The sequence below is a fragment of the Bos javanicus genome, chromosome 21 (genome assembly GCF_032452875.1).
Source record: "Bos javanicus breed banteng chromosome 21, ARS-OSU_banteng_1.0, whole genome shotgun sequence".
Classification (NCBI taxonomy): domain Eukaryota; kingdom Metazoa; phylum Chordata; class Mammalia; order Artiodactyla; family Bovidae; genus Bos; species Bos javanicus.
Window position 1 is genome coordinate 30,467,624 of NC_083888.1, and position 25,218 is coordinate 30,492,841.

Sequence of the window (25,218 nt, forward strand, 5' to 3'; positions counted from 1 at the left end):
ATTTTGTGCCTGGAATCATACATTTAGCTTGTGAGGTGAGTTTAGACATTATTTATGGTACAAGGACTTTGAGTTGCTACTTTTTTAAATCTATTTGTGTGTTTTTTTTTAGGTTTTTAAATTCAAAAATGGAAAATTTCACATTTATACAAAGAAATATGAAGAATAAATTATTTTAATAAACCACAGTCACTATAAGAGAAAAGGCATCAACAGTGGACTCAAGCAAATCTGATTTGAATTTGAGCTTTACAGTTTACTACCTGTGCAAGCTGGGGCAAGTTACTCAATTTTTCTAAGTTTTGGGTTTCTTTTCTTTTTCTTTTCTTTTCTTTTTTTTTAAATTTTATTTTATTTTTAAACTTTACAATATTGTATTAGTTTTGCCAAATATCGAAATGAATCCACTACAGGTATACCTGTGTTCCCCATCCTGAACCCTCCTCCCTCCACCCTCCCCATACCCTCCCTCTGGGTCGTCCCAGTGCACCAGCCCCAAGCATCCAGTATCGTGCATCGAACCTGGACTGGTGACTCGTTTCATACATGATATTATACATGTTTCAATGCCATTCTCCCAAATCTCCCCACCCTCTCCCTCTCCCACAGAGTCCATAAGACTGATCTATACATCAGTGTCTCTTTTGCTGTCTCGTACACAGGGTTATTGTTACCATCTTTCTAAATTGCATATATATGCGTTAGTATGCTGTATTGGTGTTTTTCTTTCTGGCTTACTTCACTCTGTATAATAGGTTCCAGTTTCATCCATCTCATTAGAACTGATTCAAATGAATTCTTTTTAATGGCTGAGTAATACTCCATTGTGTATATGTACCACAGCTTTCTTTATCCATTCATCTGCTGATGGGCATCTAGGTTGCTTCCATGTCCTGGCTATTATAAACAGTGCTGCGATGAACATTGGGGTACACGTGTCTCTTTCCCTTCTGGTTTCCTCAGTGTGTATGCCCAGCAGTGGGATTGCTGGATCATAAGGCAGTTCTCTTTCCAGATTTTTAAGGAATCTCCACACTGTTCTCCATAGTGGCTGTACTAGTTTGCATTCCCACCAACAGTGTAAGAGGGTTCCCTTTTCTCCACACCCTCTCCAGCATTTATTGCTTGTAGACTTATGGATAAGTTTTGGGTTTCTAATCTGTAAATAGGTATGAGAAATTTTACTTTCCAGTTTGTACTGAAAATTAAGTGGGATACTGAATATAGAATGATGCAAGTCTGCATGTTTATTGTAACATGTAGCTTATTAATATAAGTATTCTGTTAATTGATTTCATTGATTTATTATAATGAGATTAGATGTCTGATAAAGTCCTAACCAGGTCAAGTTTCTTGTCCTTGACCTGTTGCCTGCCCTTACCAAATGTCACCCTTGACTACCTAATTTTACATTTAAAGGATATATATTATTTTTACATTATGGTTTTGAGCTTGTGAAAACTTGTTTTAGAATTGAGTTTTCCTTCCAGAATATCCAAAAGTCACAGTGGTTTAAGCTATTTGTAATTTAGGGCTATTTGTAATCAAAATAAATATATTTACCAATCTATGTTACCAATCTATGTATGTTAAAATATGGATCCTCAAACACTAGATAATAAATACTAAAACAACAAATTAAAAAGACCCTCTTTACCTTTAATAGAAAGCCTGGAATCTTAGAGAAATAGACATAAAGTAGATGACATCAGGACCAGCTAGCCTACCATGCCTCTTGGAAATTAAAGAACAAAGTTATTGCATAAATATGAAGGGATGAGGCAGGACTATGCTTTTAATCTACTTTTTAAATCTCATTACTCATTTGATTTTTTTAACTTTATGAGTGAAAATTCACAAGAGACGTACCGAATCAGTATTGGAAAACATTATTGGTTTGTCTTAAGAAAACTCTTTTAAGTAAGTATATTCAATATAAGTCCCCTTTCCAGTTTGTTTGTTTGTTTGTTTCCTTAGAAATAATGTCAAGTGGAGATGGTCAGCAATCACAGGCTCTCACCAAGCCCTCTTTCAGTGAGGTACAAGCCTCTGCATTAGTGGAATCAGTGTTTGGGTTAAAAGTTTCCAAGATCCAGCCACTTCCTAGCTATGATGACCAAAACTTCCATGTATGCATTGCAAGAACCAAAGTCACTACAGATGGCCCAAATGAATGTGTCCTCAAAATAAGCAACACTGAATCTAGCAAAACTCCAGACCTGATTGAAGTGCAGACTCATATCATCATGTTTCTGAGAGCGGCTGGATTTCCAACAGCCTCTGTGTGTCGTACTAAAGGAGACAACGTAAGCTCTCTCGTGTCTGTAGGTAAGAGACCACCAACGGCCATCGCCTGTCCATGTACATTACTGCATTTTGACTACAGTAGAAATGTCAGGAACAGGTACGTCACTCCAAGGTGAAGATGGTTATCTTTTTCAGCAGCTGGGAGAAGCTACAGCATCACCAAAGTGGAAACTGGGGCTGTGGTTAGGGCTGGGATTTGCGTAACTCTTCTGCCTGCAAAGGATCTGATGGATGAGTAACTAAGGGGATGTGTGAACACTAGGGGAAATTTTATTTTTAATTAGAAAAATAATTACATAGTTTTATTTATCAGATCAGCTGTGTATTTTGGTGCTGTGATATAGTAGAAAGCACACAGAATCAGGAATTTTAGATCCCAGCTCTGTAATTATGGTTTCATTTCAGTTCAGTTGCTCAGTTGTGTCCGACTCTTTGTGACCCCATGAATTGTAGCACGCCAGGGCTCCCTGTCCATCACCAACTCCCGGAGTTCACTCAAACTCATGTCCATCTAGTCGGTGATGCCATCCAGCCTTCTCATCCTCTGTCGTCCCCTTCTCCTCCTGCTCCCAATCCCTCCCAGCATCAGAGTCTTTTCCAATGAGTCAACTCTTCGCATGAGGTGGCCAAAGTACTGGAGTTTCAGCTTTAGCATCATTCCTTCCAAAGAAATCCCAGGGCTGATCTTCTTCAGAATGGACTAGTTGGATCTCCTTGCAATCCAAGGGACTCTCAAGAGTCTTCTCCAACACCACAGTTCAAAAGCATCAATTCTTCGGCGCTCAGCCTTCTTCACAGTCCAACTCTCACATCCATACATGACCACTGGAAAAACCATAGCCTTGACTAGACGGATCTTTGTTGGCAAAGTAATGTCTCTGCTTTTGAATATGCCATCTAGGTTGGTCATAACTTTCCTTTCAAGGAGTAAGCACCTTTTAATTTCATGGCTGCAGTCACCATCTGCAGTGATTTTGGAGCCCCAAAAACTAAAGTCTGACACTGTTTCCACTGTTTCCCTATCTATTTCCCATGAAGTGATGGGACCAGATGCCATGATCTTAGTTTTCTATGGTTTACATGACTTAAATTCTTAAGGCTATGAGCTCTCATCTGTGAATTTTGGTCCCTTTCAATTCTAAGTGCTAAGATGTATCTCATAGAATTTTCCAAGCAACAGTTTGTCCCTAAATAAGTCTGTGATTCTGGAAGTCATTTCTTTATCACAACTTCCCCCACTGTAAATGTATTAAAAATGTATTTTAAGCATTCATTTGCCAGAGTAGATAATTTACATTTAGAGTTAAGGCCAGCAGACTTGGGGCTACAGTCATGTTAGAATGTAAATGGCTGGCCCCAGTGTTCTGAAGTCTATCTGTTCTCCTTGCTGGCTTGATCCATCCAGTCCTGCCTCATAGAATTCTGCTGACTTGTCCTGTGTTAGCACCTTTTTTTAAAAAAGCTTGTTCTGTATTACTCCTTGCTATAATAATTGCAAAGGCAGAATAGCCTCTAATCTTTTTTTCCCCCCAAGAATAGTTGACAGAATATATCTTTCCATCCATCTAGATAGCGGCTCTGAAGTCAAAAGCTACTTGGTGAGGCTGCTGACTTACCTCCCAGGAAGACCCATAGCTGAGATTCCCATTGGCCCTCAGCTCTTATATGAAATTGGAAGGCTAGCTGCTAAGTTGGATAAAACACTGGAGGTAAGATTTGGGATTTTATTTTGTTTATCAGAATTGTTCTTTGTTGGTTTTGATTTATTTTAAATACACCCAGGCTCAGACTCTTTTTATTTGGTGCCTCTTAACATGTATTGGGGTTGGCCAGAAAGTTTTGGTTAGTGAATATGTTGTTCAATACAGTTCTTGGTGATATGAAAAATGTGACCTTTCTGTATAGGTCTAAATGAATGAATGAAATTCATGAATGAATTTTTTGGCCAACCCAATCTGATATTAGGAAGAAAATAAGATATTAGATGCATGAATATTGACAGGTTTATTTTTGCCCAGGTCTGTACTTTATTAGCTTCGTGGCAAGATTACCTACATCTTTAGAAATTCATGATATCCTCTATGCTGCTCACTGAAAACAGTCTGCATTCACAAATTAAAATCCAAAGTTTTCACAAGACATAATCAGCCAGAGCTCTGTATGAAACAATAGCTATGTTACAAATGGATTGAAATGACTTGTATTAAAAATGTTTTTGTTGTATAGAAAAGATACATTGTTGGACAAATATTTTTCCAAAGGTACCCACAAAACATCTTCATTTAATGAACAAATGTTCATTGAGAACCCATTCTATGCCAGGAACGGGGGAGACAATAGGGATTCCCCTGTCCTAGAGGAGTGTGTTCCAAGGGACACACAGACACTTGAAAAAGTAACCGCAGTTTGTATGAGTAAAACATTTGCAATTACCCACTGAATCCTGGCCAGTCTACCTCTCAGATGTCTACAATCCATCTCCTTTCCATTCCTGCCTTGACTATCCCTCCCTGCATTCAGATCTTTTTCACCTTCAGTTTATTTTTTATACCAATCAGAGTTACTTTTTAAAATTACAGATCCGACCATGTCAGTTCCATAATTAAAATCTTTCAGTGGCCTCTCACTGCTTTCAAAGTAAAGGCCAAGGCCCTCAGCGTCTTTCAGACAAGGCCCCGCTGGCCTCATCCCTGCCTCTGCCCCCTCAGTCTCGCTGTCCGTGTCTTCCCTTTCATGCTTCTCTCACCAAAGTAGAACTTCTCATCGTCCCCCGAATGTGCCTTTCTCTTTCATGCATCTCTGCCTTTGTTATCTTCTCAACCGTTAATACCTTTTCCCCTGCTCTGCAAAATTCCTGATTATCCTTGAACACACAGCTCAGGAATCACTTCCCCTGTGAAATCTTCCCTGGTCCCTTTCTCTTCCCAGGCTGTGCAAAGAGGATCACTTCCTGCTGTTTGCTCCATTGGAACTTGTGCATCCATCAACTCACATGATTCCATGGGTTGACTGACAGGGTCCCTCTGCTCTTCGTGGTATTAATTGGGGTCACTCATGCAGCTCTATTTGGCTGCAGTGCTTCAGATCCTTTCCATGTGTCCTTTTTTCTTCATGTGGTGTCTCATCCTCCAGGATGGTCTTGCGCATCCTTGCAACGTGACTGCTGGCTTCTGAGACAGATTCAAAATGACAAGCCCCGAGTGGACGACTGCTTATCAAGACTCTACTTGATTCATGTTAGCTTACATTTCATTAGCCAAAGCAAGTGACATGTCTAATCCCAAGTAGGAGAAGCTGCACAAGGGCATGCACACCAGGAGGCATGGTTCATGGGAGGCCACTGGGGTAACAGTCTACCATGATGGTATTGTAATTTAGTTGCTTGTACTTCCTGTTACATATGCTACATAAGAAACAATGATCTTAAGAGAAATTGGTCTACATCTTAATTATTTGTTTTTTTTCCTTGGTGTCTAGCAGTGTCAAATACATATTAGATATTCAAGGAGGGCTTCATAAAAAGTTTTTAATTTAAAAAAGCTTATGAGCTGGTTTTAAAAGTCTTGAATCCATCAGTCAGTCAGAGAAAAGGAGGAAGGGTATTCAGTGAAAGGAAAGAGCATGCAAGAAATCATGGCAGAACAATGACCATGTTCCAGAACCTCTGAATAATTTACTGTGGCTGGAACATAGGGTTTACACCTGAGAGAGATAGGAGCTGAAGTTGGAAACATAGAGTGGAGTCAGATTATAAAATATGTTATCATAAGGAGTTTGGACTTTGTCTTATTTTCTTGGACAGTAGGGAGACTTGGAGGCTTTTTAAACAGGAAAAACATTCTAATTTATAGCCCAATTAGTGCCAATATGATGGCTTGATTGGCAGAAAGCCAGAATGGAGGCAGGGACTGCATCTAGGGAGCTAATGCAGTAATCAAGAAAAAGCTGTTTGAGGACTGGAACAAAGAAAAGGTTCAAAATATATTTAGGCGACAGAGCCAACTGAATTTGATGATTGATTTAATGTTAAGGATGGAGGAGAGGAAAGGGCTGAGCAGGACATGGATTCTAATCTGGATCTGCTGGGACAAAACTCCATTCTGAAATAGGCAGGATTCTCCCCTTGTAGCCATCCTGGAGTCACCTGCACAGCCTGGAACAAAGGACTGGAGGGATGGGACGGGGAAGAGTATCAGACATGGGTTTAGAAGGTGTTGAGATCTGTGAAAGTTTTTTAAGGCTTCCTGCCATACAGAACGGAGAAGGCAATGACACCCCACTCCAGTACTTTTGCCTGGAAAATCCCATGGATGGTGGAGCCTGGTGGGCTGTAGTCCATGGGGTCGCTAGAGTCAGACACGACTGAGCGACTTCACTTTCACTTTTCACTTTCATGCATCGGAGAAGGAAATGGCATCCCACTCCAGTGTTCTTGCCTGGAGAATCCCAGGGACGGGGGAGCCTGGTGGGCTGCCGTCTATGGGGTCACACAGAGCGGACACGACTAAAGCGACTTAGCAGCAGCAGCAGCAGCCATACAGAAAAGCAGATCAGCCTCTATGCATTCCACATGTGCTCCACTAGGGTCTGCTGGGATCAGCTTGCCTACTCCATTCCTTGATTCTGTCTGTCTGTCTTTTTTCTATCTGGTCGGCGCTTTAGAGAAGAGTAAGACAGAGCCTTTAGATGAGTTAAGTGAGAGATGAGACAGGGCCGAGAACACTTTAACAAGAAGTTTTAGGAGGGTTTTTTAATTCTCTCTACCCCAAAAGACTTGATATTTACTATTTTCTGGGAATGAGGGAAGAAATTCTTTTCTGCTTTATAGTAAAAGTGTGTTTCTTATAGGCAGCATATATATGAATCTTGTTTTTTTTTTAAATCCAGTCTGATAATCTGTGCTCTCTAGTTGGGATGTTTAGAGCATTTATATCTACTGTGATTTTTGTATGGTTAGGTTTAAGCCTGTCATCTTGATATCTGCTTTTTTTTTGTCACATCAGTTCTTTATTCTCTAATTTGCTTTTTTTTTTCTGCCTTCTTTTGGCTTGTGTATTTTTTATGATTTCATTTAACCTCCTTTGTGGGCTTATTAGCTATAACTGTTGACTTTAGTGGTAACTTTAGGGTTTATAGACTACATCTTTAACTGATCACGGTCTGCCTTCAAGTTTATCACTTCATGTGTGGTATATGTACCTGACATAGTACACTTCTGCTTCTTCCTTCCTGTCCTTATTCTGTTGTTGTCATGCTCAGTTACTCAGTCATGTCTGACCCTTTGTAGCCTCATGGACTGTAGCCCACCAGGCTCCTCTGTCCATGGAATTTTCCAGGCAAGAATACTGGAGTGGGGTGCCATTTCCTATCCTAGGGGGATCTTCCTGACCCAGGGATCAAACCCAGCTCCCTGTGTCTCTTGCATTGCCAGGTGGACTCTTTACCTCTAGCGCCACCCAGGAAGCCCTATACCTTTGTTGTCATACTTTTTACTTATATATTGTTATTTTTGTTTAAACTTTTGATTATCTTCTAAGAGATTTAATCAGGAAAAAATTATATATTTGCCTGTACGGTTCCCTTTTTCAGTGCTCTTCACACTTTTTGTCCATCCTTATTATTCCCATCTACCTAAAAGACTTCATTTAACATTTCCTATAGTGTGGGGCTGCTGATAATGAATTTTTTCAGCTTTTGTATATCTTTGTTTCACCTTCATTTTTGAAAGATATTTTCATTGGACATAAACTTTCAGGTTGACTGTCTTTTCCAATGTGCTTTAAACACACGCCACTACTTTCTTCTTTTGCATTGTTTCTGACAAGAAATCCACTGTCAGATCGTTCCTCTGAATTTAATATGTATGTCATGTGTATGTGTGTGTGTGTGTGTGTGTGTCTTAAGATTGTCTCTGTCTCTACTTTTGAGCAATTTGATCATGATGTTTCCTGTGCTTGGTGTTCATTGAGCTTTCTTGAGTGGTGCGGTTAAGTCACTTGGAAGCAGTTTGGTGATTTTCTGTCTTAATATTTCATAGTTTGTGTCTTAATACATCTGAGCTGACTGTGGCTCAGATCATGAACTCGTTATTGCCAAATTCAGACTTAAATGGAAGAAATTAGGGAAAACCACTAGACCATTCAAGTATGACCTAAGTCAAATCCCTTATGATTATACAGTAAAAGTGACAAATAGATTCAAGGGACTAGATCTGATAGATAGAGTGCCTGAAGAACTGTGGATGGAGGTTCGTGACATTGTGCAAGAGGCTGTGATTAAGACCAACCCCAAGAAAAAGAAATGCAAAAAGGCAAAATGGTTGTCTGAGGAGGCCTTACAAATAGCTGAGAAAAGAAGAGACGCTAAAGGCAAAGAAGAAAAGGAAAGAAATACCCATTTGAATGCAGAGTTCCAAAGAATAGCAAGGAGAGATAAGAAAGCCTTCCTCAGTGATCAGTGCAAAGAAGTAGAGGAAAACAATAGAATGGGAAAGACTAGAGATCTCTTTAAGAAAATGAGATACCAAGGGAACATGTTATGCAAAGATGGGCACAACAGAGGACAGAAATGGTATGGACCTAACAGAAGCAGAAGATTTTAAAAAGAGGTGGCAAGAATACACAAAACTATACAAAAAAAGATCTTCATGACCCAGATAACCACAATGGTGTGATCACTCACCTAGAGGCAGACATCCTGGAATGCGAAGTCAAGTGGGCCTTAGGAAACATCATTATGAACAAAGCTAGTGGAGGTGGTGGAATTCCAGTTGAGCTATTTCAAGTCCTAAAAGATGATGCTGTGAAAGTGCTGCACTCAGTATGCCAGCACATTTGGAAAACTCAGCAGTGGCCACAGGACTGGAAAAGGTCAGTTTTTATTCCAATCCCAAAGAAAGGCAATGCCAAAGAATGCTCAAACTACCGCACAATTGCACTCATCTCACAGGCTAGCAAAGTAATGCTCAAAACTTCCAGATGTTCAAGCTGGATTTAGAAAATGCAGAGAAACCAGAGATCAAATTGCCAACATCTGTTGGATCATTGAAAAAGCAAGAGAGTTCCAGAAAAACATCTACTTCTGCTTTATTGACTACACCAAAGCCTTTGTGTGGATCACAACAAACTGTGGAAAATTCTTCAAGAGATGGGAATACCAGATCACCTGACCTGCCTCCTGAGAAATCTGTATGCAGGTCAAGAAGCAACAATTAGAACTGGACATGGAAAAACAGACTGGTTCCAAATCTTGAAAGGAGTATGTCAAGGCTGCATATGGTCACCCTGCTTATTTAACTTATATGCAGAGTACATCATGAGAAATGCCAGGCTGGAGGAAGCACAAGCTGGAATCAAGATTGCCGGGAGAAATATCAATAACCTCAGATATGCAGATGACACCACCCTTAAGGCAGAAAGTGAAGAAGAACTAAAGAACCTCTTGATGAAAGTGAAAGAGGAGAGTGAAAAAGTTGGCTTAAAGCTCAACCTTCAGAAAACTAAGATCATGGCATCCGGTCCCATCACTTCATGGTAAATAGATGGGGAAACAATGAAAAGTGTGAGATAATTTATTTTGGGGGGGCTCCAAAATCACTGCAGATGGTGATTGTAGCCATGAAATTAAAAGACACTGACTCCTTGGAAGGAAAGTTATGACCAACCTAGACAGCATGGTAAAAAGCAGAGACATTACTTTGCCAACAAAGGTCCATCTAGTCAAAGCAAGGTTTTTCCAGCAGTCATGTATAGATGTGAGAGTTGGACTATAAAGAAAGCTGAGCGCTGAAGAATTGATGCTTTTGAACTGTGGTGTTGGAGAAGACTCTTGAGAGTCCCTTGGACTGCAAGGAGATGCAACCAGCCCATCCTAAAGGAAATCAGTCCTGAATATCCATTGGAAGGACTGATGCTTAAGCTGAAACTCCAATATTTTGGCTACCTGATGAGAAGAACTGACTCATTGGAAAAGACCCTGATGCTGGGAAAGATTGAAGGCAGGAGGAGCAGAGGACAACAGAGGATGAGATGGTTGGATAGCATCACTGACTCTATGGACATGAGTTTGAGTGAGCTCCAGGAGCTGGAGATGGACAGGGAAGCCTGGCATGCTGCAGTCCATGGGGTCACAAGGAGTCAGACACAACTGAGCGACTGAATTTGAACTGAACTTCATACTTTATGGGTGGGACCAGGAATGGGTTTAGTGTAGGATGGTTATTCCCACTATTAATGCAAGACCCTTCTGAGTCTCTACCTAATGTCCCATGAACTGTGAGCCTGATTGGTGGAACAGGCAGTATTCCTGACCCTGTGTTGTCCAAGTACCATTCCCTCTAATCTTTCAGGTGGTTCTCTCCCCAGCTTTGAGTACCTTTCCTCATCCTCTGTACTGATCATACATATCTGCCAGGTTTCAAGGCAGACATCTACAGATCTGTAAAGTTCTCTCTGTCTCTGTAGCAACCTGTGGCAACTTGCTCTGCCTCCTCAACTCAGTATATATTTAGGAATTGTTTTCAGATATTACTTTTATTTAGAGAAACCTCTGAACTGATTGGAATGCTCAGGAAAGTCTCTCAACCACCCCCATAATAAAATCTATAAAATGAGCTGTTGAAATGAGCATCTGTTCCATAAGAGTTCTTTATCATTGACCTCTCTTTCTACGCTCCCTGTGGCCTGCATTGTTGTGCCTGTTGCGGTTGAGGTTTCAATTTTTACCTCTAAATTCTGAAATCACAATTACGGTTCTAAGACGGAGATAGCACCACACCATTGCTGACAGTGAGTTCTGATGTGTAGTTAACCACCTTCTGTTCTGCTGTGCAACTTAAGTTGTCTCATATAGGACAGGAGAGTTCTAGAGGAAACCAAGAGAAGCATTCCTCACTAGGTATTATAACGCATTTTATCATGCTTTATTCCCATTGTTCATGCCCTCACCTAACCTCACCCCAGGGCTTTGCAGGTGGTAGGTTCTTACTTTCTGTACAAACACTAGGAACCATGGAGTCTGCCCAAGATATCATTTAGGTGAAGAATTTTAATCCCATAGGGGTGGCAGAGACTGTGACTGTTTTATTTTGCTGGGGAGGTGGCTGGGGCATTGAAGCTTCCAGCAGGTGGGTAGGCTTAGGGGGCCCAGAGTACAAGGAGCGCTTGGGTGGTCATTGCCAAAGTCAAGGTATTCACAAGTAAAGACACCAACTGACCTGTACTGGAATTTGATTGCTTTGTTCACAGATGAGCTGGAGGTTAGTCTCAGGAGATTCATTTAAGTACAAGAAAGAAGAAAATGCTGGGCAGGCTTAAAAGTATAGTCACAGATTTATGGTAGAGGAAACAAGGTGTTTGAAAAATGGGAATTGGGATGAGAGGTAGAGTGAGGAAGATGACAAGAGGTAGATTTAGACAGACTAATAAAGAGTAGTGATTAAACTACCAGAAATTCAGGTTGGTGTGGCATCGAGCCAGAACATGGAAAGGCCAGAGAAGTCAAGCACATCAGCTGCAAAGTTCACATTCAACAAACATTTACTGAGAACCTATTATGTATGAAATCTTTATTTACTTCGTGTCTTTGTTTTTTTTTTTTAATAATTTAAAAATTTTATTTGGTTTTGGTTGTGCTGGGTCTTTGTTGCTGCACTGGCTTTTCTCTCAGCGAGCAGGGGTTACTCTTCATTGCGTTGTGCAGGCTTCTCGCAGTGGCTTCTTTTGTTGCGGAGCACAGACTCAAGGGCGCCAAACTTCAGTAGTTGCAGCACGTGGGCTCAGTAGTTACGGTTCCCAGGCTCTAGAGCACAGGCGTAATAGTTACGGCCAACGGGCTGAGTTGCTGCACAGCATGTGGGATCCTCCTGGATCAGGGATCCAACTCGAGCCTCCTGCATTGATGGGTGGATTCTTGACCACTGGGCCATCAGGAAAGCCCCTCACTAGCCATATGGATTCCTGGGATCCCCAGGTGGAGGGAACAGCAGATACAAAAGGGATGGGAAAGTGCCTGGAGTGTTCCTTGAAAAGCAGGGAGGTCAGGGTCAGTGTGGTTGAAGGAGAGTGGAAAAACATTGTCAAAGATGAAGTCCAACAGGGAACCAGAGGCCCGGGGCAGATCTCTTTAGAGCTGCTTCCATTCCTTTGTAGTCTGCAGATGGTAATCCTACCTTCTCCCACTTATGAGGATGGGCAGTGAGGGGAGGGGAATGTGCTCTCAAAACTGTGAGATCCTGGGCAAATATATTTTGACCACTTTGTGGATTAAGGTAAATTAAGCAAGTCAGTGACCATGAGAGAATGCCAACCCTCTTCCAAAGGCCCACGTGGCCCACCCTTCAGAGGGTGTAGTCTTCTAGCCCACAGCAAAACTCTTCAGCAGTGCTTGTGTTGGCAAAGAGTCTAAGAGTTTCTTTGCTTTTGATTTAGAAATTCCATCACCCAAAGCTAAGTAGTCTTCATCGGGAGAACTTCATCTGGAATCTGAAAAGTGTTCCTCTTCTGGAGAAATACCTCTATGCCTTGGGCCAGAATCGGAATCGAGAGATTGTTGAACAGGTCATTCAGCTGTTCAAGGACGAAGTGATGACCAGTCTAAGTCATTTTAGAGAATGTGAGTACCCCACCCCCCCAATCAAGTAAGTGTATTTCTTAATTTTTAAAGTGTCAAATTTCAAACCATCAGAAAAGTATGGAGGTACAACTTAGCTTTATCAGTCTTAATCAGTTCAGTTCAGTTGCTCAGTGTGTCCGACTCTTTGCGACCCCATGAACCGCAGCACGCCAGGCCTCCCTGTCCATCCCCAGCTCCCATGGTTCACCCAAACTCATGTCCATCGAGTCGGTGATGCCATCCAACCATCTCATCCTCTGTCGCTCCCTTCTCCTCCTGTCCTCAATCTTTCCCGGCATCAGGGTCTTTTCAAATGACTTTGTCATATTTGGTCCTATTGCTTTTAAAGAATAACACTTTCATCTCCCTTAAAATTGCTAAATTTGAAGCCCCTCTAAATTTACATGATTCTGCCTCTCCCCTCCCTACTAAATTTGCATACATCTTTTCACATTACTCAGTTGTATCCAACTCTTTGCTACCCCATGGACTCATACAGTCCATGTATTCCCCAGGCCAGAATACTGGAGTGGGTAGCCTTTCCCTTCACCAGGGGATCTTCCCAACCCAGGGATCGAACCCAGGTCTCCCGCATTGCAGGCAGCTTCTTTACCAGCTGAGCCACAAGGGAAGCCCTTTAATATTATAACATATGTATTTATAAATTACCTTTATAGTATTTTGCATACTTTCAGACTTTAGATAAATGGCATCATGCTGTATATTATCGTCCTGCAAACTGGTTTTTTATTCAACATTATGTTTTTCAGATTGATCCATTTAACAGATGTAGTTCTAGTTCATTTAGTTGATGAGTTTTAACTGGTGAATAATATTCCATTGTGTGTGTGTGTGTGTATACTCTGATTTGTTTGAATGTAATTTTTGGAGTCTATTCTCTTGTTAGTGGATTTTTAGGTTGGTTCCTTTATATATATATATATATTTTTTTTTTTTTTTAAAGGAAAAAAAATTGAGAGCTACTCCTCTGGATGGCCATCAAGTCACTTTCAGACACATACTATGTGAAAGAGGTCTGGACTGGAGTCAGGGGTCCTCTCTCAGCCTGATAGTGGCAACTTGTCATTTTTCTCTGAGCTCTTCCCCATTTGTTCATTGATGGTCAAAGTCATTTAGAACTTTAGATAGTGTGGTCAATGTCTAAAGGCCTTTCCAATTCTAGAATTTTCTATATTAAGAGCATTCATCTATTCAGCAGATATTGCTTGAGCAGTGCATTCTATATACCAGGCACTGTTCTTAATGTGGGGATACAGTAGTGAATATATATATATATATATGATGCTGCAATGAGCATGCCAAGGCATATCTCCTTAAGTACATGGGCAACAATTTCTTTGGGGTGTAATGAGCTTTCTGACCCAACATGAAGTACTAGTCAAAGGGCAAAGAACAAAGGGGGCGTCTCTTGCAAAGCTGAGGCTAGGCAGTGCACATCCTTTCGTCCTCTGCTTTCTGTATTAGTTGGCTCAGGCTGCCATTAAAAAAACACCAAAGACTAAGGATTATTGCTGTAGCCTCCTAACTGGTCTCCCTGCTCTTGTCTGTCTCCCTACAGTATATAGTCACTTGTGTCTTCCTCCCCGCCTTTTTTTTTTTTTTTTTGCTTAAAATTACTTCTCTAAGACTATCCATGTTGTTGCATGTGACCATTTATTACTGCATTGTGACTGCACTATTACTGCATTATCGCATGTGACTTTTATTATTGTAGAGCACGTGATTCATAAATATACCACACATTAGCTATTCCTCTCTTCAAAGATATTTGAGTTGTTTCCAGTTCTAGTCTGTTAAGAACAGTGCTCTATGAATCTTCTTGTGTCTCTTGGTATATGTGTTCATGAGTTCTTTGGGTATATGACTTCATGAGCTCAGGGGTAGGATTGCTAGGTCCATAGTTCATGTCCATATTCAACTTCAGAGATATGCCAAACCACTTTATGACTTTGTACTACTACTAGCAGAGTTTATTCCTCTACAATCTTGGCACCATCAGACTTCAATTTTGCCGATCTGATGTGTTAATGTTTGCTTATTGTGGTTTTAATGTGTAGTTCCCAATTTACTGGCCATTTGGATAAATTATTTTGTGAAGTGCCTATTCAGATCTTTTGCTGGCAAAGTAATATCTCTGCTTTTTAATATGCTGTCTAGGTTGGTCATAGCTTTTCTTCCAAGGAGCAAGCATCTTTTAATTTCATGGCTGCAGTCACCATCTGCAGTGATTTTGGAGCCCAAAAAAATTAAAATTTTTTTTTTCCTTTATAATAGGACTCTAATACATCTGGAATTTGTTTTTATATAGTGTGATTTTTCTTAAGCCTGATAAATTTTCTCACCAACGTTTATTGAAAAGCAGTTTTCCCCTTATTTTCCAGTACCAGCTCTATTGTAAATCAAATATGATTTTGGACTGCATTTTGCCCTATTGGTCTATTTGTCTATCTCTGCACCCATAACACATTGTGTATCAGCTAGGCTAGGTTATGCTGCAGTAACAAATAACCCCCAAATTCTTGTGGACTTAAATAACAAAGGTTTAGTTCCAACACAAGCTGCAGGTCTTGATTGACGGGGTCTATGTGTATTCTTACTTTGGGAGTTAGACTGATAAAACTTTCACCAGCTGGGATATTAGTATGGAGAAAGAGAATGTAGCAGATTATATGCTGAATCTTAAAGCATCTGCCCTGAAGTGATGTCACTTCTGTTACATGTAGTGGCCAAAAAATACCACACTGCTGCTAACAACTTTTGGAAAACAGGGAACTGACAACCCAGCATGTTACTGGAAGGAAGATAACTGGAATCTTTGAGCATCCCTAAAGATTACTACACTATCTTAATTTCTTTAACTTTTAAAGTCTTCATACCTGATAAAACATGTCCTTTCATTTTCTTGTTCTTCTTTAAGAGGGTCTTGACTTTTTTTTTGGTCTTTTTACATTTCCATATCAATTTTGAAATCAGCTTGTCATGTTTAAAGAAAAATTTTGTTGAGATTTTGGCTAGATGTGGACTGAATAAATATAATATATATATATTTGGAGAAAATGTGTGTGTTTATAAGATTGAGTAATCTAATCCATGAACATTGGTCTATCTCTCCATTTATATAGACCAATAAAAGATACATGTGATGAAAATTTTAGTTATCCTTTTACTGTTGATTTCTACTGTTGCATTATGGTCAGAGAATATCCTTTGTATCAGTGCTGTCCAGTAGAATTTTCTTCAACAAATGGAAATGTTCTGTATCTGTGCTATCTAATATAATAGCTTCTGTGTGGCTACTGAGCACTTGAAATCTGGCTAGTGCAACTAAGGAACTGAACTTTCAATTTTATTTAAAAGGCAACTTACGACCAGTGGCTATCATGTGGGGCAGAACAGCTCTATATGATTTCAGTACTTTGAAATTTCTTAACATTTACTTCATAGTGAAGCATTTGGTAATTTTTTTAAGTGCTCCCTGTATGCTAAACAGAATGTATTCAGTAGGTGTTGGGTACAAATATGTCCAGTAGGTCAAATCATTAATCTTGTTGTTTAAATTTTCTATACCATTGGCTTACCTTTTTGTCTGCTTGCTCTAACAATGATCAAGACAAGTGTGTTTAAAATCTCCCACTCTAACTGTGAATTGCCTATTTTTATTTGTATTTCTGTCAAATTTTGCTTTATATATTTCAAGGCACTGTGCACCTAAAATTAGAATTGTCATCTTATTAGAAAACTGAATCTTTTATCAATATAAAGTATCCTTCTTTATTTATCTTGTTTTTTTGCCTTAATATCCACTCCATCTGACATTATATAGCTATCCCATCTTATTTTTTGTTCACTTGATTTTTTCTCTCTTTCACATTTTTTCTTTTCTTTCTCCCTTCTTTTGAGTGAATTGTTTTTGTGCTAATTATTTTTGTCTTTTTTTCCTCTCTCTCCAGAAAATTATATGCTTTGAATGATTACCTTATAAAGTCTAACATGCTACTTCAACTTATCAAAGTCTGATACAGGGACCTTAAAATAATTTAATTTCATTTATCTCTTTCCTGACTCATATGCTACTGTTTTAGTAAACTTTCATTCTATATATTTTCACCACCAAAAACATTATTATTTTTGTTTTAGAGTCAAGTTTATTTAGATTTACTTATAAATTCACTGTTTATCTTCCAGCACCCCAAACCTTCTGTCTGGAATCATTTTCTTCCTGCCCAAAATACATCTTTCTGAATTTCCTTTGATGCAGTTCTCTAATGGTGAACTTTCTCTGATTTTGTCTGAGAATGTTTTTATTTGGTCTTCATTCCTGAAGGATATTTTCACAGCCTATAGAATTTTAGATCTCATGGGTTTAGAATTTTAGAATTCTGCTGTCTTTTAGCTTCCATCGCTGCTGAGAGGCCAGCTCTCAGTCTGTTGTTTCTCTGAAGATAATGTGTCTTTTTCTCCTTTGAGTTGCTTTTCAGATTTTTTTTTTTTTAACCTTACTTGGGTTTTTCAAACCTGTGTGTGAACATTGTCTTTCATCATTTATAGAAAATTCTTGCCTCTGCATCTTTATCCCTTTTTTCTCCTTTTGAGACTCCAATTAAGCTCATATTACGCCTTCTCATTGAATCCTCTGTGTATATTACCTTCTCTTTTTCTCTGCCCATGCTGCATTTGGATAAGTTTCTATCCTATTCTGTAGCTTATTGAATCTCTTTAGCTATGTCTAATCTCTTAAACCCAAGCATTGCGTTCTTAATCTATTCATTGTATTTTTCAGTTTTAGAAGTTCTTCTTGATTACTTTTCTACAGTAACTGCCTTGGGCCATACTCTATATCAGCACAGGTAAATAAGTTACCATGAGCAAGAACAAGAAACTGACCATAGACACTAAACCAAAGACTTCAGTAACTTCAGTAACTGGGCACAGGATGTATTCACATAGCACCCAGGTTTGGCATCGGGTTTCAAGGCTCTATTTCTGTCCTCCTCCCTCCTTGGAACTGCAGCAGTCTAAGCAGTGGGCTGGCAGCAGATCGGGTCCTGCTTTTCTGAGTCAGGAGGCCCTCTTCACTGCCTCCAGTTTCATGTGGTGAGCGTGTTTCCCACCCAGCAGGTAGCATTTTAAGTTCCTTCTCTCAAAGGGGAAAGCATAGTGCTGATCTGGAACACAATAGGCAAGCCTGCGGCTTTATTCCTGCTGACTGCTCACTTGTGCTGGGCATTTCTCTTCTGTTTGTAGTGTATAAATCTATCTTGGTTTTGAGGCTGGCTGTATATCTATTGATTTCTCTTTTTATTTTTATCATTGATATGTATATTGGGGTTATCAAAGTATGAATTCACTCTGCCATCTTGATCAGAACTCTTTCCTTTTATTAATTCTCAAATTCAGCTACTTCTGTTATTTTATTCCAAGCACTAAGTAGCTGTGTCATTTCTTAATAGGCCACTGGACATGTGAAAAAAAAGCAATGAAATAAGAGAGGTTTCCACATATACAGATTGCATTCATGAAGTAATTTATTTCATTGATTCTAAAATACCGGTTCACTGTACAAATATCAAATTGTTTTATGAACCTCTAGGGAAGAAAAAATATTGTCAGTGAAACTATGACATACCATCAATCATGATGAATCCCCGTATCAGAAACATGTTCAATTCAGTTCAGTTGCTCAGTTGTGTCCAACTCTTTGCAACCCCATGGACTGCAGCATGCCAGGCCTCCCTGTCCATCAGCAACTCCCAGAGTCTACCCAAACTTATGTCCATTGAGTCAGTGATACCATCCAACCATCTCATTCTCTGTTATCCCCTTCTCCTCCTGCCTTCAGTCTTTCCCAGCATCAGGGTCTTTCCCAATGACTCGGTTCTTCGCATCAGGTGGCCAAAGTATTGGAGTTTCAGCTTCAGCAACAGACTGATTTCCTTTAGGATGGACTAGTTGGATCTCCTTGCAGTCCAAGGGACTCTCAAGAGTCTTTTCCAACACCACAGTTCAAAAGCATCAATTCTTTGGTGCTCAGCTCTCTTTATAGCCCAACTCTCAGATCCATACATGACCACTGGAAAAACTATATAGCCTTGACTAGACAGACCTTTGTTGGCAAAGTAATGTCTCTGCTTTTTAATATGCTGTCTAGGTTGGCCATAACTTTCCTTCCAAGGAGTAAGCATCTTTTAATTTCACGGCTGCTGTTACCATCTGCAGTGATTTTGGAGCCAAAAAATATTAAGTTTGCCACTGTTTCCTTTGTTTCCCCATCCATTTGCCATGCAGTGATGGGACCGGATGCCAGGATCTTAGTTTTCTGAATGTTGAGCTTTAAGCCAACTTTTTACTCTCCTCTTTCATTTTCATCTGGAGGCTTTTTAGTTCTTCTTCACTTTCTGCCTTAAGAGTGGTGTCATCTGCATCAGTTCAGTTCAGTCACTCAGTCATGTCCGACTCTTTGTGACCCCATGAATCGCAGCACGCCAGGCCTCCCTGTCCATCACCAACTCCCGGAGTTCACTCAGACTCACGTCCATCGAGTCGGTGATGCCATCCAGCCATCTCATCCCCTGTCATCCCCTTCTCCTCCTGCCCCCAATCCCTCCCAGCATCAGAGTCTTTTCCAGTGAGTCAACTCTTCGCATGAGGTGGCCAAAGTACTGGAGTTTCAGCTTTAGCATCATTCTTTCCAAAGAACACCCAGGGCTGATCTCCTTTAGAATGGACTGGTTGGATCTCCTTGCAGTCCAAGGGACTCTCAAGAGTATTCTCCAACACCACAGTTCAAAAGCATCAATTCTTTGGCTCTCAGCTTTCTTCACAGTCCAACTCTCACATCCATACATGACCACTGGAAAAACCATAGCCTTGAGTAGACGGACCTTTGTTGGCAAAGTAATGTTTCTGCTCTTCAGTATGCTATCTAGGTCATATGCATATCTGAGGTTATTGAAATTTCTCCCGGCAATCTTGATTCCAGCTTGTGCTTCTTCCAGTCCAGCGTTTCTCATGATGTACTCTGCATGTAAGTTAAATAAGCAGGGTGACAATATACAGCCTTGACGTACTCCTTTCACTATTTGGAACCAGTCTGTTGTTCCATGTCCAGTTCTAACTGTTGCTTCTTGACCTGCATACAGATTTCTCAAGAGGCAGGTCAGGTGGTCTGGTATTCTCATCTCTTTCAGAATTTTCCACAGTTTGTTGTGATCCACACAGTCAAAGGCTTTGGCATAGTCAATAAAGGAAAAATAGATGTTTTTCTGGGACTCTCTTGCTTTTTTGATGATCCAGCAGATGTTGGCAATTTGATCTCTGGTTCCTCTGCCTTTTCTAAAACCAGCTTAAACATCTGGAAGATCATGGTTCACGTATTGCTGAAGCCTGGCTTGGAGAATTTTGAGCATTACTTTAGTAGCGTGTGAGATGAGTGCAATTGTGTGATAGTTTGAGCATTCTTTGGCATTGCCTTTCTTTGGGATTGGAATAAAAAGTGACCTTTTCCAGTCCTGTGGCCCGGGTCGTGAAGATCTTTTTTGTATAGTTCTTCTGTGTATTCTTGCCACCTCTTCTGCTTCTGTTAGGTCCACACCATTTCTGTTCTTTTTTTGAGCCTATCTTTGCATGAAATGTTCCCTTGGTATCTCTAATTTTCTTGAAGAGATCTCTAGTCTTTCCCATTCTATTGTTTTTCTCTATTTCTTTGCTCTGATCACTGAGGAAGGCTTTCTTATCTCTCTTTGCTATTCTTTGGAACTCTGCATTCACATGGGTATATCTTTCCTTTTCTCCTTTGCTTTTCGCCTCTCTTCTTTTCACAGCTATTTGTAAGGTCTCCTCAGACAGCCATTTTGCTTTTTTGCACTTCTTTATCTTGGGGATGGTCTTGATCCCTGTCTCCTGTACAATGTCACAAACCTCCATCCATAGTTCATCAGGCACTCTATCAGATCTAATCTATTTCTAGATTAAATCTATTTCTTACTTAAATCTATTTCTCACTTCCACTGTATAATTGTAAGAGATTTGATTTAGGTCATACCTGAATGGTCTAGTGGTTTTCCCTAGTTTCTTCAATTTAAGTCTGAATTTGGCAAAAAAGAGTTCATGATCTGAGCCACAGTCAGCTCCCGGTCTTGTTTTTGCTGACTGTATAGAGCTTCTCCATCTTTGGCTGCAAAGAATATAATCAATCTGATTTCGAGGTTGACCATCTGGTGATGTCCATGTATAGAGTCTTCTCTTGTGTTGTTGGAAGAGGATGTTTGCTATGACCAATGAGTTTTCTTGGCAAAACTCTATTAACCTTTGCCCTGCTTCATTCTGTACGCCAAGGCCAAATTCGCCTGTTACTCCAGGTGTTTCTTGACTTCCTACTTTTGCGTTCCAGTCCCCTATAATGAAAAGGAGATCTTTTTTGGGTGTTAGTTCTAAAAGGTCTTGTAGGTCTTCATAGAACCATTCAACTTCAGCTTCTTCAGCATTATTGGTCAGGGCTTAGATTTGGATTACCGTGATATTGAATGGTTTGCCTTGGAAATGAACAGAGATCATTCTGTCATTTTTGAGATTGCATCCAGGTACTGCATTTTGGACTCTTTTGTTGATTATGATGGCTACTCCATTTCTTCTAAGGGATTCTTGCCCACCATCATATCAGAAACATGTAGTTTACACTAATATTCATTGCTTCTACAGGCCACCAACTGTACTACATCACTTAAGCATGATTTACACAACCCTAAGACTCTGATGCTGGGAGGGATTGGGGGCAAGAGGAGAAGGGGACGACAGAGGATGAGATGGCTGGATGGCATCACTGACTCGATGGATGTGAGTCTCAGTGAACTCCGGGAGTTGGTGAGGGACAGGGAGGCCTGGCATGCTGCGATTCATGAGGTCGCAAAGAGTCAGACACGACTGAGCGACTGATCTGATCTGAAGTCATAGAGAAGAAATCAGTGTTATATTTAAAAGCTAATATTCTGGACTTTGTATCATGTACTTATTATAAAGTACGTGACAGTGTGCACAGACATCCCCATCTCCTCCCAGTCCTCACTCAGTGGTTTAAATCAGTGCTTCTCAAACTCTCCATTGTAAAAGACAAGTTTGGGTTTTTCTCCCAACTCCCTGAAGCCTGATACATTTGGCCCTACTGTTCAAGATTAGTTCATGGCTCATACCACACATGATTTACCATGCGAGTTTGACAACATCCAAACTGGGCTATACTGTTAATGAGATAAGGCCCCGTCATACTCTTTGATGAAAAATAAAACAGTCTTAATGTCTGTTTTTATTCTAATGCAGACTAATAACAGTTTGTGGGCCAGCACTAGCCACAGGCCCCCACTTTGAGTGGTACTGACTTAAAATAACATCATCTATTCCAGTTATCAGAAGACTAGAGAAATTCAGAATTACTTTGTCATCAGAAATTTCTTTTCTAGGTTAAAATAAAGGCACATCTGGTCCATTCTAGGACTCTTTGCTTCTTATAATAACATGAATGTATATATGCATATATCTATATATATTAGACAAGTAAAGGGTAAAGAACTTAAAGATGAATTGATGAAACATTTCAATTTTCATTGGCTCAGAGCCAAAATTAGGTGTTTGCAATGACTACAGTCTCCCTCTTCTGTTGTTGTATTGATGAAAAGCAAAAGCAACCACCAAATTAACTGCTTTTATCCTTTTCAGAGGAAGTTGTTTTATTTCTCAAGAAAAAGAGGGTTTAGCTCTTCATCTCTGATTGCTCATCAAATTATTTGAATGCCCAAACCTGAGAAAGTGGAGAAGGAAATGGCAGACCACTCCAACATTCTTGCCTGGGAAATCCCACGGACAGAGGAGCCTGGTGGGCTACAGTCCATGGGGTCGCAGAGTTGGACATGACTTAGTAACAAAACCACCATCACCATCTGAGAAAGAGTAATGGAAAGAGAATGAATTCGGGTATTAAACAACTGTTTTTACTTGGCTTAATTTTTCTCCTTTCAGGTATCAATCACGGAGATCTTAACGACCACAACATTTTAATAGTGTCCAGCGAGTCAGCCTTTGGAGATGCCGTATATCAGGTGTCTGGGATTTTAGATTTTGATGACATGAGCTACGGTTACTACGTGTTTGAAGTGGCGATCACCATCATGTACATGATGATTGAAAGCAAGACTCCTATACAAGTAGGAGGCCATGTCCTTGCTGGGTTTGAAAGTGTGGTCCCACTGACTCCTGTGGAGAGAGGTGCTTTGTTTCTACTTGTATGCAGTCGTTTTTGTCAGTCACTTGTCCTAGCTGCATACTCTTGCCAGCTATACCCAGAGAATGAAGAATATCTCATGATTACTGCAAAAACCGGGTGGAAGCACTTACAGCAAATGTTTGACATGGGCCGGAAAGCTGTAGAAGAAATCTGGTTTGAAACTGCCAAATCCTATGAATCTGGGATCTCCATGTGACTAGATAAAAATTCACATTAACTTGGGTAATGAAGAGCCAATAGGACCGTTTTCCTGCACAGTTAAAGATGAATTGATGAAACATATCAATGCACATGTAACCACTAAGGTCTTCTAATAATTTCATGACCATTTTTTTAACCTAAGAAAGTACTGCATGAGAAAGCATGTCTTTCTATGGGTTTCACTTACCTTGTGTATCAAACATGCAGAGTGATATTTTGAATCAAATAATCTCTCAAGATCAATGATTTTTTTTAACTTTGAAAGGACTATATATGTATAGATATATTCACATATTTTAGATAAGTGAATGCAACATACAGACCTAGTTAACATATCACCAGTTCTGTGAAGCCTTCTCCCATCTCTTCATTGTTCAGAATCTCTTTGAACTCTGCCTTTTGTACAGTACATCACTTGGTGTCATGGGTGATGGCTGTATAATCATCTAGTCTAAGAGCTATTTGAGGGCAGAAACCATGTACATTGTTTTTTTGTCTTTCATCCATTCTTACACTGGTATAGTGCCTTTCCCATGGTCTTTAAAAATATTTTCAAATTAATGTATCCTAGAAGAAAGGCTGGAGAAAATAAGGCACACACTAAGAGGCCTTAGGAGAAAACAGATGTAGTATTCATAAGAGAAAGCTTTAACTTGTCTGAGAGGGCAGTTGAAACTGAAACTCCAGAGGCAGATGCCAGCACTCACTGGAACTGCAAGTAAGCAAATAAGACACCCAGACAAGGCCACTAACTCATGAGGTATCTAAACAGTTTTCACGCTGATACCAAGAAAGACCCCAAGCAGATATTTTAAAATCCTCTACCATTTATGTTTCTTTTCATATGAATATATAATATTGGAGAACATAGCTTATGTAAACCTGACTTTATTCATACACTGTATTTCCTTCACTGATTTCTGGTCATGTCTCCCTTAGTGTGATAAACAGTAAATAGTCATTTACTTAGTCTTGTCGTTTGTAGCTCTCCATTCTCTGTGGACGACTCAAGTCTAGAACCCTGGCCATTCAAACACCTTTTTGGTAGTTATCTCTTTTGATATATATGAGAATATATATGTAAAACCATCTAACCACCTACCTACAGAGCTATCTATTCTCTCCAAACTAGGTCTCTGAATTTTGTATCACTCATTTGTATCATTCTTATGTTCATCTTTAACTTCTCTGTGCCTCAGTTTCCTTGTCTGTGAAGGTGAAGTAGCACCTATCTTACAGTTCCTGTAACACTTACTTGAAGGAGTAAGTGTGAGGATTTCTTAGCGATTAATGCAAAGTTCTCAGCACAGGGCTTGGCACATATAAAAGACTTAATAAATGTCTACTAAGTGAATGAACCAGGTTACCCAAACTCAGAATACTGGAGTACCTTTCTTTTTGCCTCTCATATTCAGTCAGTGATCTGATTCTTAGGAATCAGAATTTTAGATCAGTAAATGATGATCAAATCCATATCCTTCCTGCTGTACTGTTTAGCAGTGTACAATAAAAACCAATATTTATTGAGTATTAAGTATTTAAAAGAAAACTCTTTCTACTCTCACAATAATTCTCACTCTAAACATGTGGGGTTTTCCCCTCACATTAAGCAATTTGACACTAACTATTTGCAGCCAACAAAGGTCCGTCTAGTCAAGGCTATGGTTTTTCCTGTGGTCATGTATGGATGTGAGAGTTGGACTGTGAAGAAGGCTGAGCGCCGAAGAATTGATGCTTTTGAACTGTGGTGTTGGAGAAGACTCTTGAGAGTCCCTTGGACTGCAAGGAGGTCCAACCAGTCCATT

The 25,218-nt window shown here is 39.9% G+C and overlaps 1 protein-coding gene across 7 annotated transcripts in view; it reads left to right on the forward strand.

Moving 5' to 3' along the window:
- The window catches only part of HYKK (hydroxylysine kinase), a 29,475-nt gene extending 4,534 nt beyond the window's left edge, over positions 1–24,941 (forward strand). For 5 of the 7 annotated variants that reach the window (XM_061394696.1, XM_061394701.1, XM_061394697.1 and 2 more), the window contains 5 exons: positions 113–277; positions 1,978–2,328; positions 3,877–4,016; positions 12,735–12,918; positions 22,948–24,941. In XM_061394696.1, the coding sequence (XP_061250680.1) occupies positions 1,983–2,328; positions 3,877–4,016; positions 12,735–12,918; positions 22,948–23,408 (1,131 nt within the window). In that variant the 5' untranslated portion in view covers positions 113–277; positions 1,978–1,982 and the 3' untranslated portion in view covers positions 23,409–24,941. Of the gene's footprint in view, positions 1–112; positions 2,329–3,876; positions 4,017–12,734; positions 12,944–22,947 lie in introns of all 7 variants that reach the window. The other 2 variants (XM_061394702.1, XM_061394700.1) reach the window with 2 other exon arrangements.
- Positions 24,942–25,218: the final 277 nt, after the last annotated feature.